At 43.3% G+C, this 16,901-nt stretch overlaps 1 protein-coding gene across 3 annotated transcripts in view; it reads right to left on the reverse strand.

The window, feature by feature from the left end:
• Positions 1 to 104: 104 nt before the first annotated feature.
• Positions 105 to 16,901, reverse strand: part of NIBAN1 (niban apoptosis regulator 1) — a 60,536-nt gene continuing 43,739 nt past the window's right edge. For all 3 annotated transcript variants that reach the window (XM_021293001.2, XM_065071337.1, XM_065071336.1), the window contains 8 exons: positions 11,287 to 11,391; positions 11,036 to 11,198; positions 10,008 to 10,195; positions 9,616 to 9,777; positions 7,414 to 7,524; positions 6,676 to 6,783; positions 5,171 to 5,282; positions 105 to 4,337 (listed from right to left, as the gene is read on the reverse strand). In XM_021293001.2, coding sequence (XP_021148676.2) covers positions 2,641 to 4,337; positions 5,171 to 5,282; positions 6,676 to 6,783; positions 7,414 to 7,524; positions 9,616 to 9,777; positions 10,008 to 10,195; positions 11,036 to 11,198; positions 11,287 to 11,391 — 2,646 coding nt within the window. In that variant the 3' untranslated portion in view covers positions 105 to 2,640. The remainder of the gene's footprint in view (positions 4,338 to 5,170; positions 5,283 to 6,675; positions 6,784 to 7,413; positions 7,525 to 9,615; positions 9,778 to 10,007; positions 10,196 to 11,035; positions 11,199 to 11,286; positions 11,392 to 16,901) is intronic.

Raw genomic sequence — 16,901 nt, forward strand, 5'->3', positions numbered from 1 at the left:
TGCCGGGAGTTGTAGTTCGCCTTCGCTCACCCTGAAGGGCCGTTTGTTCACCACAACCCCCCAGATTAAACTATCGCACACGCACAGAACCAGCCGCCCAGCAATGGAAGGGAAGAGCTGCTTTTATTTGCATCAACAAGCGTTTCTACAAAGTGATAAGCGAGATACAACGTGTTTCATATCCTCTCTTTTAATAAAACTGAAATAAAACAGCGGAATGTCCCCCGGCCCCTGAACCCTCAACCCTCCCAGCGGTGAAAGGCGATTTATTATTGATCCTAGTTTACAAGAGAAATAATTCATTCCAGGGAAGTGCAGGGAATTCCAAGAAAGGCACAAAAAATTGCTAAATGTGTGGATTATTATTATTATTATTATTATTAGTTTTCAATCAGTGGTCCAACATAACCCTTCTAGATTGCCATCGCCTCTACCCAAGTCTGGCTAAACACAAGAAAAACGCCGGTTTGCAAACATCGGGATGTACAGAAAACATCCACAAAGGCGAAGAAATCCAACCCCTTGCCGCGAGGAATTTAAATTGTAGAATAAAGTGATGTACGGGCTAAATTTTCCCCCTTCTTTCCCACCCTGCTTATGAAAAACAAATACGCCGAGTGTCTGCATTCAACAGTTAACATTACAGGAAAATATTATCCCGATCTAAGCCAGACAAAGAAATAACAATTACTACGATGGGAATGTTTACGCTAAATACGTTCTGTACGGATGTATGTGATTCGTATTGGTTGTAAACAGCTTTTGTAGGCGACTGCAGCCTTTGTCACAGACAGTGACCATCGCTGTCTTGCTGGCCCTTCTCAATACAAAACACCCTATTAAAGCCACACGATGTCCCCCGAATTGAGCGTGGCCACGAGAGACGGCTGCTGCCGAACCGTGGAGCACGCGTTATACATTTAAAGTCACTTAACATTCGGGACCAATTAGAAATTACTGATGATTTGTAAAGAAAATCGGCTGACGGTGGTTCATGTGTTTACAGGTCAGGATTTTTGTATGAAATGTGAGGAGGAAACCAGTCAAAGTACTTTTGCAAGGAAAACATCTGTGACCTTAATGTTTCTATATGGCTTCTGGAATAAACAGGAGTTATTTTACCTTAGTGACGCTGGTCCAGCTACTCCACAACATTCCTTATTTATTTGCCTTTTCCTCTAGTGTCAGTTTATAGGTTTATAGCGTATTTCGATAGCATTAAATAGACCTTGCACAGATTGTGGGAGTTAAAGGCCAACAAGCGTTATGCTCTCAGGACTTTGTTGTTTCTTCCCATGTTTTTATGGGTGTCAATCCCGCAGCCCTTATTGTAGTTATCATTAATCTTTCCTGTACTGTATTACATTTATTCGGGAATAGTTTGAAACACCAGGCTGCATTTTTAAGGTGCCTTAAACTGAACTCTAAAGCGAGGTCTCGATCTCTAAAGCCTAAGTGATCAGGCTAATGCTATTTTTAATTTCCAAGCTTTTCTGTGAATTGCGCACGCAAATAACGCATATAAGCAAGTTTGTGCACAGACCGTGGTTTGATATGGATGATCACACGCTGGCTACGAACGCAACAGGTCTCATTTCAACAGCTGCTTTTTAAACGTGGTTCTGCCCTCCGAAATCTAAGAACGCGTGAATTGGCGATTTCTAATACATCTGTACTAGAAATTCTGTGCAATAATTACGGTATTTCACAATGATTGCAATTAAAGATACGGTTTATGCACCTGAAAAGGCTTACAGAACTAGGCGACTGTAACTCCAGTCAGTCAGAAAGGGAATGGCAGGACTCTTAATAGTCTGTATTAGGTAGCTGTAAGTGAATATACTTTATGGTGGGAAGTCAAACAGAAAGATGCTGCCTAATGGTGATAGTTATTGTAAACATTCTCACCTTTCCCTTCCACAAACTAAAACAAAATAAAACAGCCATAAAGTGCTCTGGAAGGCTAAATAACCCCGAAGTGCAGAGTGGGACTGAGAAACCTGCTCCCATATTTTCCCCATCTTAAATATAAGAGAAAAAAAAAAAGAAAATCAGAAGACTTGCTTGTCTTTAGTATCTGTCAAAATTTCAAAATAATTAAGTGATGAGTTTGCAGAGTTCGCATAGAGCGTGGCTTTCGAGCAACCTACTAAATTAACTATTTGGTTCTACGGCAAGGTTTATTTATTTCCTGTATACCGCATGCAAATACTAAAAGCATCCTCAAATAGCGATGTATGTACCAGCCGCCTAAGAATCACAGCACTACTTGTCAAACCCATGCATTTCACACTCACGAGCTACTCCCCTGCTAAAACACCCAAGAACAGTTGTTAAAATAACTTTCTAGTTGGCAGCAAGTTGCTTTTGAAGCATTCAGTGGTCACGCTTGCAGACTTTTTCTATAACCACAAAAGGTAGCAAATGTTAAGTGAAAAGATGAGGTTCCCCAGCAGTAACTTGGTTTCAAACAGTGAGGGCTTTAACCAAAACCAAACCTGTCACCTCTCGGTCGGGAAGGGATCGGTGCTAAGACTGCAAGAGCTGGTAACACCCCAACAAAGCCCGTTTACTATAACCCAATAAGGATTCACAATTAAACAGGGGTTACTGGAGCAGGGCTGGGCTGAAAAGCGCTTCTTACTCTTCGGACTTTTGCTGTGCGTAACTATCTTCTCTGTTTTCTTCCGTGAGAACAGCTTTTACATCTGTGCTTTTTATTTCCGTGTGCGAAGACGATTCACCTTCCGGCTGCTCTGCACCCTCCCCAGCCTGCGGATCTCCCGGGACCTCTGCGGCGCCCACCTCGCCCCGCTCCGGCACCCGAGAAACCGGCACGTCCCGCAGTCCCGTTCTTGGGTTTTCTGTATCCAAAACGGGCACTTGCATCGCGTCTCCATTTTCAGCGGGATCACGCAGAAAGCTCTCAGTCCCCACCTCCGCCAGCACGGCGTGGCTACCGCCCACTCCTCTTTCCTCCCCGTCTAATCTTTCGCCTGCAGACCCGTTTTCGGTGTGTTCCTCTGGCTGCGATCGATCGTTTTTGCAGCTTTCCATACCTGTGTAGCAAACGCTCTGCTTGACTTCCACCCCTGCTGTATCTGAGTTTTCCACCTGAGCTTGTGCTGCATCGCAGGCCCCCTCGGACTCATTCACTAAATCCATACCATCCGTTCCCAAACAAGACGGAGATGGTTGGTCCTCCTTGAACTCCAAGCATTCCGCTGCACCTGTATTCACCATCGTCTGGCTCACCTGAATTCCTGCCACAGCCATTTCGCTCGTCTCATCGTCCCCTTTATAGTGCTCCTGCAACTTCGATATCTCACCTTCACAAATCTCCTTTATGTTCTCAGCTGGAGTATCCGCTGGTATCTCAACTGTTACTGTCAGCAAACTCCTTATCTCATTCACATCATCAGGGGATTTACAACTCTCTTCTTCTGACTTGCTTTCTTTTTCAGGATTAGCCTCAAGCCCTCCTTTCCCTGTGTTTTCATCCTGGGAAATAACCCTTGTCTCAGTACTCGCTTCTTGGTCGTTGCTTTCTTTTTTACTATCCTCCTCAAACTCTCTTCCTACCGCATTTTCACTCTGAGATAATCTTTCCGTCATTTCTTCTTCTACCTTGACTTTCTTCTCAGCATTCCCTACAATCCCTGCTTCTGCTGCATTATTATGTGGGGAAGCCGGCTCTATCTCAGAACCTTCTTCCTGTGCTTTGCTTTCTTTTTCAGTGCCACGGAAAAACGCAGCATCCGTTGCCGTTCGGCTCTCAGAAGTGACCTTCTCTTCCACTTCTTCATGTACCTGAAGTTCTTGTTTAGAGCCGGCTCCAAAATCTTGCACTGCAGCTTCAGGCCCAAAAGCTACTTTTCCCTCCACAACTTCTTGTGTCTCGAGTTCTTTCTCAGCGCTCACTACACCCTCTGATTTCCCCGTGTCCGCGCTCTCCAACGTGCTTTTTTTGTCTTGTTTTGGAAGGGCAGCTGAGCGGGACTCCTGTTTTCCGCCAGCGTCTGTAACAACCGCTTCTTCCCTTTCGCTCACCTGATCACCGGCTGCGCCAACAGAACCGACCGCCTCTTTGTCTGATGGCTTCCTATCATCAGCATCCTTCTCCCAAGAAATCTTTCCTGTCACGACGAGCGTTTCGTCACTCTGGGTGTCGGTGTCCGACACCTCGGCTCGGGCGGCGGACGGTTTCTTGGCGGGAGTGGTTTGTGCCGATCCCGAAGGTGTCTTCAGGTCTGTTAAGCTGGACACGCTTTCACAGGGCAAATTCAAGTTGTCTTCAAAGAGGTTGTGCTTCTTCATGATGGCAGCTTCTTTTATCACTAAATAAAACAGAAAGATCAAACTGCTTTGGAAAGACTGACAGAGATACAGAGTTTTCCTGAGTTCCTAACGTACATTTTGATATTACAACAGCAAATTTCGTCTTCAACTTGCTTCCAGTCTACATTTCTTTTCTGTGGGTGAGGATTTTATCTCTTTTGAATAATGGAACTTCAATATTGACCTAAGCGTTGCTGTATTAGAAAACTACCCATGGACCCGCAACAGACAAAAGTAGTTTCAATGTGGAAGTATTTACATTGAATATAAGAATAAAAGTGTGCTCATTAATTACTTTGTTGATATTTATGAACAGGAGTGCCAAAGAGGGTCTGTTAAAAGTTACTGTGCAATACATATGCTTGTCTTCTATCTGGGGTATCGACAGACCGATCCAGAGAGATACAAGTCTTTTATCTGTCTATATACACCATCAAGAATAGTTTGGTTTTCTGACACAAAAGCAGAGAGATCTGCAGGGAGTACCGCACTGGCATCAGTGATGTACTGCAAACTGCATCCAGCAGCCCATTTCATTTTTTGGTAATTCATTTTTGCTACCATTAGATATCACCGAGTCTTTGCAAATAAGAGCATCCTTTCACTCCTTGGCCCACAGAATCAAGATAAAATGAAGCAGGCGTAATTACATTTTGTTGCAAATGCGCCGAGCTTTGAGTTTGCCAAGTTTAGTGAAGCTGCCCCATAACTGAGATTTTAGGGCTCGCCACACATCTCTAGTGAGCTTCCCAGGGCTCCGGGAAGCTCTGAAGCAAGAGCTCATGGGCCAACAGCTGAAATGTTGTTACTGTCACCTCAAGAATGTTCTCACCTTTCAGGGTTTCCTCCAGCAGCGTCTGATATAAAATCTCTTCATACACATTCTCTACTTGGATCACGCTAGTGTAGTCAGCAAATATATACTGCTCGTATTTCTGCAGCTCCTGTGCAGATAGAGAAGAAAGGAATGGACATGTAAAAAATGAGAGATTCGGAGAATCCTGCTTCAACAGCGCACCTTGGAGATGCCATCCAGCAGGTCTTGCAATGCCCCTTGCTGCCTCTTCAACTATTTGGACTACGACTAAACGAACTACGTACGTTTGCCATTAATTATGCACTTATCAAGTATCCTTGCACTACAGGTCATTGTCATCTGCATACAATAAACCATTCCACAATAACAGCTGGTGAGGAAACGCCTCATTGTTTGCCCAAGGAGGCAAACCCATGGCAAGCAGGGGAGAGACAGGGCTAGGTTTTGTTTGTCTAATAGGTGTGGAACATTTTCACCTTACTGATTTACATGCAACAGGCTGTGTAGACAACAACTGAGTCATTGTCACTAAGCAGCTGCTTGGTGGCCTATAAAGAGCAAATTAAGTGACCTCTGCCCACTTCTAGAAGAGGTGCCTACACGCAAACATCAGGACATTTTCAAGCAAAAGGTCACGGCACGTCAGCCACGCCGCACATTCGCTTCTCGAGCCGGCTGCTTGTTTCTGCAGAGGCGCAAATGCAAAAGGCAGGTGGGAAACCCAACCAAAAGGGCTTGCGGGAAGTTTGTGCCATCGCTGCTTCCTCCAGCCGGTGCGGCAGAGACACAGGCTGGGAACATGTATTCAAGGTGACGAAATGCTTGTCCCTGTGCGTAGGCACCATGTCTTGAAGGTGCTGCTGACACTCTACAAGACACTATTATTTTGGGGATTGTAAAGAAAGTAGAGTGACATACAGAAGAGAGTAATTTTAAATATATTTTTGAAAGCTGCAGGTTTGAATAGTTCATACCCAAAGACTCCCAAGTGTAACTTGGGAAAAGACTTGGGTTTAAACTCAGTTTTGCAACTGAAACAAGCTGGAGAGCATCAGCAAGAGCAGCACACCATGAGCAAGAAATTACTGCCTCCTGGAACTGATGAACTTGAAGCAAAAGTGCAGAGAGGCCGGGATGGTGTAGCGCAGTCATCTCTCAGCAGGTACAGTGAAAATGCAAGAGGATACGCATGGGCTTCAAGAAGGGTACAGACTATTTCGAGGCAAGGTGAACAGCATTCCAGACGGTCCCTGATGTAGCCAGACTGGTAACATCTCCACGAAACACCGGTAGCCACTTTTGCTGAGTACAAACCCACCCATATGATTAAGGGTAACAGAGAATGTCTCTGTGGTTTGTTTCCTGATTGTTGACACAATTAATTCCATTTTAAATGACTGAAAGTAGCATCTAGCTTTGAAAGAGGTTGCCAGCAGAAGTTTTGGGGTTCTGCTGGAAAGTACCCTCTCTCACAGACTGAATTCCACCCTCTTTTTCTTTTTCTAATCACAGAAACCTACTGGTTTGCACGTTGAAGCCAGCGTCTTCTGCATTGTGGGCAAAGTAATTTGCACCAGCGCTTCTTGAAATATCTTCTTCCGGATAGTGCTGCTGTCATAATCGTATTGCTGTCGAAAGAGACAAAAAGAGAAACAAGCCCAAACGTGTTTGGGGTTATTAATCGTTCATCGGAGTAACCGGTTCTTGGTAACCTGTATAGGAGGAACTGGTTCTTGTCAACCTGTAACTGGAGACAGGTGAATCCCGAAAGATACCACATCACGGGCACGCTCAGGGGGTTGAATGCCCACGCAGGTTATTTCAGCTTTTAGAAAAATTCCCTAAAATGGTTTTCTGGGATCTCTTTCTCTTCATTTTTTTTATTACATGGGTGAGAAACAGCCCCCTGATTGCGCTCTCCAGGTATTTCAGCACTGCCTGTGCCGAGAGTAACGAATTCTAGAGGCAGGCTAAATATCAAGCTAACAAGCATTATTTACCCAGCACCATCTCCAGTTGATTTAAATGCAGTTAAAAGGACTGCATGTGTAAATAAATACTTCCACAAGTGTCTGCCCAAAACTAGGTTTTACCCCCCAAATGAGTAGCTTTGTTAAGCACCACCACATCATTATTTCCAGCTGGACGGTAAGAGATATCTTCTTTCATATAAATAAATTCATGTAAAATATATTCTCCGTTTCCAAAAAGGCAGAACCCCAGGTCTTGCTGTGCAAAGGCTGCAATATTATATTTACCTTTAGTACTCTCAGCTTGACTTTTTCAATGGTCGTTGCAACTTTGGCTGAGTCTGCCTGGCGACTTGGAGAGAACAACTGCTCGAAAGTATAAACCGCATTGGCCATCAGCTACAAAAAAATAATTAAACACGTATCAAAGACAAATAACATCAGATTCTTGCAAGCATAAGGAAGCATGATAGATGTAACCAGTAACTTAAATTGTATTTTTGAGAAGGTGAAACAGAGAACAATGGGCCTAAAATCCATAAATATTTCAAGTACTTTAAATGATTGTGGAAGGGAAGGAAAAGCCTTATTTAGTTTGGATTGCAACACTCCGTTTTGGAATGGGAAACCAAAATAGAAGATCACCTAAAGCAAGAGAATAAGGTAATGAAACTACCCCAACTAACATGCTATATTGTCCAAAAATTCCCTGCAGTAATTCAGTTCTCTCCAGGCTAACAGGCACAGAAATGTTGCAATTAATATAGAAAAATAAGCCTCAGAGTCGTTATTATGCCATCACAGCTTTCTCGTATAGATTTAATTTCATGTCACCATCCAAACTGTTGGTGACAAAGACAGAAAGTAGAATTGATCACCTGTATATCAGGGTCACAGACAAAACTCATTATCCCCAATAAGGCAACTCACACTGACTCCTACCAGCTTCTGGTGGTCTTAATAATTAATACTGCAGATAATTTTTTAAAAACTAATTAATCAGCAGCTTTCCTTATAATAAAAATAATTCCAATTTTTATTTGAGGCAAATGATAATTTGGCGTAGCTCTGGCAACGTCACTAAAGCTGCTTTATCAATGTGAGCCGAGCGTTGTGCTCCCGAATTTCCTGAAACTGGCCACTAGAGGATGCCAGGTTCCCAAGCCGAGAATCCTGTTCCCCCCCAGCTGGATAAACCCAACACTTCTTTTAGATGAACACAGACATTTGACCTTATTCGTTAATAAAACAAATGTCCACGGACACAAGGTGAAACTACTCACTACCTGCCTTTTAAAGAGAGAGAAGCAATAACAGCAGTTTTAGATACCAGCCTTTTAAAGACAGAGAAGCGATAAAAGCAGTTTTAAAACAACTTGTGCTTTACTTTGACATATTTATTGTGAATTTTGACTCCTGTTCAGACAAAAAAAACCCCACTTGGTTTCTATGGGATGTATTTTCTGTCCGCTTCTCTGTCTTGACTCATGGTCTTCGCTTACGGACAGACATTTTATTGGCAGCATTTTGGAATGGTCGCCCCTAAAGACCCAGACATGAAATCAGAATCTGATTTCTGAATAATTCTTTGGCTGCTCATCACGGGGCTGTATTTAGAAGAGCTGCTTTTAGGAAAACCCCATCCCAGCACTGTGTAAGAGACTCGCTTTCCATATTCACAGCTCCCACTCCACAGAACTGGACGAGCTCCATTTCACAAGATTACCAATTAGATTATTTAAGTTTCTCAGCTACGGATTAAAATCACAGGATTCATAGAGCTACAAGGCCAAATCTGCCTTGTGATTTGGCAATCAAAAGAAGCCCGCTGGCCAGCTCCTCATGGATTTCTGGCCAGGCATCCAGAAGAAATAAAAGCAAAGCAAAATTATAGCTTATACCAATGCACACTAGGGGAAAAAGAGGTGGAGTTCCTTTTGTATCTGAAATGATGTAGTCGCTTCAACCGTTCCCATGAGAAGCTGGTTAAAGCACCTACATGCAGCTCCATCCTGAGACGTCGCTTGTGTCTGCGTAATTGCCACTTTCTAACGTTAATTGCCTTGCTTCATATTCATGAGAAAATAAACTACCAAGGAGGAGATGTTCCATTTTGATAAAATATATTTAAGAACGTTCCTGAAAAATCAACCCTTGAGAATGGAGATCAGGTTGGTTTGAGCCACCCCGTTGGTACAAGTACAACTTTCTCGGGTGCTGAGACACTCAGAATTCAGCATGTGAACGTTCAGGGGAAGAGATGATCCATCCAAAGTTGTTGTGCCCTACTGAAAGACTCACACACATGCAATCCCACAGATAAAAATGTGAAACAGCTCCTAGCTGTGATTTTCTTAGGTTTTGTTATCTGTGTGTTGATTGAGAGATATTCTGAGACTCTCAAGTAGCTTTTTATCAAGATTATCTTGAAGCAGATTAAGGACAGACCTAACCTGTTCTCCCAGGAGAAAAAGCTGGAGCTTACAGTACCTCTTGCATGAAGTTCTGCGTCCTCTGAATCACAAAATCAATGTGATAGACCTTGAAGCGGCTCTTGAGGTCTTGAAGGAGCTCGTGGAGGAGGTTCACTTTCAGATAGCAGGGCTCCATTTTCACAGAGTCGAACGGCAGGTTCAGAAGCTGATCCACACTCTGCGTTCCAGTGGAGGAAGAACCGGTTTTAAGAGAAAGCAACCACGGGCGAATATTTAATAAAGTAACAGCGGTTCTCAAACAAATTCTGATATCTGCATTCTAGCTGCACAAATACTTCAAGACTTTCTAAATGACAAAACCAAGCGCTAACATCCCGCCACCTGGGAAAGCAAATACTGCTTGTCCTTGTACAAATGCAAAAGGCTCCAGGTATGTTTTTGTCTTACCTCCTTGAGCCTCGTGATATCATTTGTCTTCTGGAAGTCCTGGATGATTGCGTTAACTTCTTTATCAAAAAGCGAGCGGACTTCAGCGAATCCAGAACTCACCGGCCCCATGAGCTCCTCCAATATGGATGCGAGAAATGGCTGGATGTTTTCTGTGCAGCACTTCTGGGCAGGCTCAGAAACGGTGCCTGGAGAGCCAGACGAGACAACGGTTGCATGTAGACTACTAGAGTGAAAAAACTCATCCGATCTACTTCACAATGAATTAGACAACTCTATTTTTCCCTGGAGTCACACCCCTGCGAAGATGATGAGGGTGATGAAAGGAGAGATTGTAGTTTTAGGAGTCACAAGGTTTGCACAGAGCCTGGCCACAGCAACTCGATAAGGAATTATCTAAACTTGGTATTCTATAGTTCACTGAAAACATCTTCGTCTGCTCTGTGACAATATCAACAGAACGGCTCCTAAATTATCAGCTGTTATTTATTTGCTAGCTTAAGCAACATCACTTAATGTTTTTCCCGCTTTTTACACTCACTTTTATATTCATAGCAAAATTAAAATGACTTCACATCACTTTACAACCACCTACGAACCCCTTTGGATTAAATATTCTGTGGTGGCCTACGAATTTGCCACAAAACCAGAACCTCTTTTTGTGGCACATCCCTAGATATCAGGTCAAAACCACTACACTTTTGACCATGCTCATGCGACGTGTATCTTCATTACCTATGGCTGTATGAAAATGAAAGCAGAATGAGCAACTCTAATCAGGATACTCAAAACCCATCAGCTCCAGCTCCAACTTGAGCCTCTGTATTTTCACAGGCACAGCAGCCACAGGTGTCAGATCCCATCAAAGGCAACAGGGGCTCAAAGCATTTGTTTTCTGAAAATTCGTGTCTCCAGTTGGATTTTTCAAAACACATGAGGATTTCAAAACAATGACATCTGGCAATTGGAGCAACACAAGGGGAAGCATTAAAAGAATTGCTCCAAAACACAGCTGTTCCTCCACAAACCTTTGATTTTTCCAGCTAAGAAGTTCTTGCAGTTCAGAATCTGATCCATGTCTGAGCGAATGGTGCCTTCAAGAGTTTTTGCAAAATCTCTGCATTCTTCTTTCAAGGTACTTAATCCTTCCGACACCTCCTGCTGGACTAGGCCATAAGTTTCTTCTACGATCTAAACCCAAATTAAATTAAGAAACATAAATCAGATTCAGCACACACAAACAACTGCTATGAGAAACAACTACTCTGCAAGTACTTACGCCAAACCAGGCCCGCTTCCTATCATTCCTCTTCCCTTTCATTTTGGGCAGGATCATTGTCTGAAGGTTAGGCAGGAGTTCCTCCATCACAAGGTTGCTCAAGATCTATACGGTCAGAAGATTAAAATGACGTGTTCACACATTGTTCTTCCTCTGGAAACTGAGCACTCGCATGACAGAATGATGTGTAAATGTAGGCAACCCCTAATATACAATGGCTTCACAAATATACAATGGCTTCACAAACACACAATGGCTTCACAAACACACAATGGCTTCACAAACACACAATGGCTTCACAAACACACAATGGCTTCACAAACACACAATGGCTTCACAAACACACAATGGCTTCGCCATCCCAGTTGCCAGGAGGATTGCATTTTAAATATCAGGTATGCCTGAGGGAAACCCAATGCATTTCATCTGAAGCTTTTTCCACTGCAAGCCTTTGAGAGACCACACAACCATTGACAACAGAGGAATTAAGATGCTGAACTAAGATGCCCATTCAATTTTTCTGCACGCTATTATGAAATTGCCATGTGAAAACCAATGGAGTTAAAAATATTCATATCAATTGAATATCTAGTTCAAAAACATCTGAAAAGTTGGTTTGCTGACTGCTCCTTCCCCAAACTGACCTTGTTCTGGGACATTCACACGCTCCCAGAGGAGGTATCATCAAGGAGAAATTGTTTAGAGAGTCATCAGACAAAGGATGCTTCTAATAGGAAGATAATTGGCCAAAAAGATAAATGTATGACCGGACCAATGTAGATCTCTGGCACTTTTTCAAGTGAGCACCAACTTCACAATTCAAACAAGAAAAGAAGGAAATCCCAGGAATGACAGGATATAGGACAAAAACTGAATTGAGAAACATGGGTAATCTGTGCATCAAATAATTCTAGTCTGATTTTTTTTTTTCAAAAATGTGTAACATGACCCAAAAGATTCATTAGATCCAGCTCAATCCCGAGGGATAAAAAGGGATAAAAGAAATGACTGTTGGAGTTTGTGAAAAACTTTTCAAGCAACTACTTTTGTCGCTAAAATACAACTATACTGGCCTAAAACCAGTAAAACTTTCATATTGTAGAATCCATATATGTTAAAGTCTCCTCCAAACACCTCCAGATTCTTGAACAACAAACATATATGAAACATAGAACCTAAGAAGATATTCTGTGACAAAGGTGCACCCAGAAGAAAGAAAGGGGGAAGAAAAGTGTGGAAGGGACTTCTACGCATCAAGTTTGTGATTTAATGTAGCGAAACTGAGGGAGAAGTATCATTGCCTCATTTTTGATTAATTCTGAACTGTCAGTCTATCATTGCTGTGTTTTTCTAAATTAACACCATTCTTCCTCAAGAACGTTTTCACCTTGAAACAGGGTTCCATAGTTGCAGAAGAGACGCATCACCCTCTCTGATCCCAGCATCCAACTGGCAATTGGGTCTTGTGGCTGGTTCTAATTAGAAAGAAAAGCCATCAGATTGGCGATACAGATGATACCAATTTGGGGGAGCGGTCAATACGGCGGTAGGCAAGGCTGCTATTCAGAGGGACCAAGATGGGCTGAAGAAATGGGGGAACAAAAACCTCATGGAGTTCAGCAAAAGCAAACGCACAGTCCAACATCCGGGACGGAACAATCTTGTGCACCAGAACAGGCTGGAAAGCTGTTCTGCAGAAAAGGTCTTGCACAGGCTGAGGGAGATGTTCAGCCTGGAGAAGAGAAGCTCCAGGAGACCTTAGTGCGGCCTTTCTGTACTTAAAAGAGGCCGATAAGAAAGATGGGGACAGACTTTTGAGCAGGGCCTGTTGTGACAGGACAAGGGGTGATGGGTTTAAACTAAAGGAGGGAGATTCAGGCTGGACATGAGGAAGGAATGGTTGGCCCTGAGTGTGGTGAGAGCCTGGCCCAGGTTGGCCAGAGAGGTGGTGGCTGAACCATCCCTGGAGACATCCCAGGCCAGGCTGGACGGGGCTCTGAGCAACCTGAGCTGGTGAAGATGTCCCTGCTAATGGCAGGGGGGACCTGGGGGAGCTGGGAAGGGCCCTTCAACCCAAATCATTCTGTGATTCTAAGAAATTCGCCATCAGTCTGCAGGACGCCCTCGCAGCAAAGGGCTAGAGAACACCGAGGGAGGAGAACGTTCCCCTCTCTTCAGCACTTGTCACATGGCATCTGGAGCGGTGTCCGGTTTTGGGCTCTCCAGTACAAGATAGATCTTGACACACTGGAGTGAGGCCAGCAGAGGCCACTAAGGTGGTCAAGAGATAGAGCACATGAAGTGTGAGGTGCAGGGAACAAGATTTGCTCATCCTTAAGAAGATACGGCTCAGGGGAGACCTTATGGCTGTCTACAACCACATAATGGAGGATGTTGGGCAGACAGAGCCAGACTTTTATTGGAAATGCACAGGGAACGGAAGAAGGTGATGGCTACAAGTAGCAAAAAGGGAACTATTAATCAGATATTAATAAATATTTTTCACCGTGAGGGCAGTCATGCAATTTTCAGCCTTGGATATCTTCAGATCTCAGCTGCACAAAGCCCTAAAGCTGGCTCTGCTTTGAACGGGGGCTTGGGCCAGATAACCTCCAGAGATCCCCTTTTATCTAACTGCTCTCTGTTTCTGTGGCTCTCTTGATAGCATCACCCAGCTTTGTACAGAAGAAGCATCAAAGTCTGGCTTCTTCGATACAGAAAGAAAGAAACAGTGTGAGACCGATTCCTGGTTTCATTCACTGGCACCTATTTCAGCATTTTTCCTCAGAATCACCCGCTGGCAATAAATACACAGAGTTACAGGCACACATCTGATTTTGAGAGTCTGGGGTTTTATCTCTTTTTTGTTTTTTTAATTTTTAGAGAGTGTATCTCTGGCCTGAGAAAGCTGCAAGACCTCTCTTCCTCCTGCACTTTCTTCTTGCTGTTGGCCAAAAAGGTGAATGATGCAAACAGAGGGAGGCAGTTCATGGTGGCACCTGCCCTGTTTCTATTTCCGTGTGATCTCAGGTCTCTGAACACGTCTCCTCCGGAGGCATCTACCAGTGTTGGGGATATGTGCTAGATTCTTGAATTTCTCTACTTAAAAGCATGTCTGTTTTGAACTATTTAGTATTTGTTTCAGTCATTAGTCATCCTCAAGCTTCAGAGGAGGGAGGGAGATCTTGTATTTCTGGACAAGGTCGTTTTCTGTTCACAGACCTTGCCCAGGTGTATTTGCACTGGCCCACAGTTACAGATGCGCAGCTGCCAATTTATGACAACACAGGCAACACTATGGTGCATGTGCTGTACAGAACGGCACATAAACCTTTCATCAAGGTGTTTTATCTGCCGTAACAGCACATAAGAGGTTGTCCACACCTCTTGAAAGCTCTGAAGTGCAGTGGATGCCCTGCAAATCACGGAGAGACACAGTAACCCTTCAAAAAAGCAGACAAAATGCATCTTAAGGTTCTGTACATTTCTCCTTTGCTCTGGGAAAAGGATTGCTAGCTTGCTCCGCAGTTCCAGTAAAGCCTCATAAAGTACACAATCCTCCTGCCCCTCCAGTGGGGCTGGAACAGAGGTTTTGCTATGTGATGCATATTTGAACCTGGCTCTTTTTCTCGCTTCAGCAACAGCCCAGCACGGTCCTCATTCAAGAATCAGCGCTGAGCCAACACAAGGTACAAAACCACTGCTCAGCTTTACATTTTCATCACGCTTGGAGTGCCGGTGCTTTCCAACATTCAAGCCCACGCGCGTGGGTTTTCGTCACGGACCAACAGCACAACAGGATAAACAGCAGGAATTTAGGCTCTGAAGTGCACACCATGCAGCGCAAAACAGAGCAGCTCCTGTGCATGAGAATATAACACACAATACCCTACTTATTAATACACCTAAGAACATGCAAAGCCCTATTACCGTTTAATGTAACTTAAGTTCTTATAGATCATGTCACAGCACCACTCAAATTCAGCTACACTGACTCAAATACCAGTCAAAAATGATGGACTAATTCAGGTCCCAAACTTAGGAGCCACTTAAAAACATCTCATGAATCACCCAAACTAGAGCAGCACAGACCAAACAATAAATGTGACAATGGATCAAATACATTCTGAAGCATACATGCACTCTGGTAACGTCTTTAGGAATGCTGGATTGGCTTTATATTTCGGTACTGTAGAGGTTTGGGGTTTTTAATCCCTTATGCAGTAATACTTGATTTACCAGTATGTTATTCTACATGCATGTTGTACTGATCGATGGAGTTCTGTGAGTATAATGAGTGTGCTGCAGTGCCCTCACTATGTGGTTGTGCTGTTTGTAACAAGCGTTGCCAAAAATTGCCTGGTTTTAACCCTGAATTCCAGCACTTAACCTACAGAAACACCACCTACAATTAAATTCATCCTTCATTAGCGACAAAGCATTAAAAATTAGAAAGAACAAAAGCAGGAAAAGGAACTTTTATGACACAAAAAAGATTCAGAAGGTCTTCGGTTGAGTGACTGGGTACTTGCTGATGTTACATCCATGTTGCAGTACCCAGGCAGAACTGCATGAGCTAATGCTGCGGAGATGCTGTTGTTATAAATGAATGCCGGGAATATATTTATTGGCATTCTGCAGAGATTTTTACAGCAACAAATTGCAACTTGCTTGTTCCAAACCACTCACTTAGCTTGGATATCTGCCTAAAATAATTATTACATTTGGTCAAAGCGGGCATGAGAACACACTATACTTACAGAATGAATTATTACTAAGAAGATAATAGCATAACTAGTCTGGATGTCTTCTGATTACAGTTCTCTTGAGGTATATGGGTTATGAGTAAGCAGTTGGCAAGCAATAGGAAATATAAAACATAAAGTGAAACTAACACTATAATAGCTCCATAACTTGAGGGAGGAGGGGAGAAGAGAAAATCCCTCGCTCCATCCACTGGAAGGATGGGACTCCTTATACTAAGGAATTTATTATCAGGAAACTTAAATCCCTGACATTTGAAAAGACACTGTTTACAGATTCTTCTCCAGTCGCTACATTTTTCAGCATTTCAAAGGTAGACTTCTCCTAAAAGAATAAACTGGTTTCTTAAAACAAAACCCTGGATCCTGAACTCCCCATCAGGCTTTTTTTCCATTTTCCCAAAGGAAAGGCAGATTTCATGAAGGAAAACACCCAGCAGCTGGTACTACAGTAAATATTTACTGCTGAGTGCTCAGCGCTTTGGGAAGAAAAAATTATAAATCAGGGCCTAAATAATGTCTGAATTGCACTAAAAGACATCTGGAGCGACACCGAGGCATCAGTGGAGTTACTTCAGCCCCCGTCAGCACCGCAAAGCTGCTCACTCAGGTGCCCAAATATGCAGCCAGACCCTGCACTTAGCATCTCACCTCTGAAGAACTGAAGTTCATACATTTGGGGGTCTAAGTGTGACTGTTACTACGCAAGACTCTGTTTCAGAAGCCTGGCACAAGAAGCAGGTCCGCTAGTTTATCCAGTCAAGACTAAAAGCTTCAAACCCAAAGAATGGGGAAAAGCAAAATGAAGAGATTCTTCAACATTTATGTTTAGTTGCTACTCTGTTCTTTGTA

Source organism: Columba livia, chromosome 8 (assembly GCF_036013475.1).
Source record: "Columba livia isolate bColLiv1 breed racing homer chromosome 8, bColLiv1.pat.W.v2, whole genome shotgun sequence".
NCBI lineage: Eukaryota > Metazoa > Chordata > Aves > Columbiformes > Columbidae > Columba > Columba livia.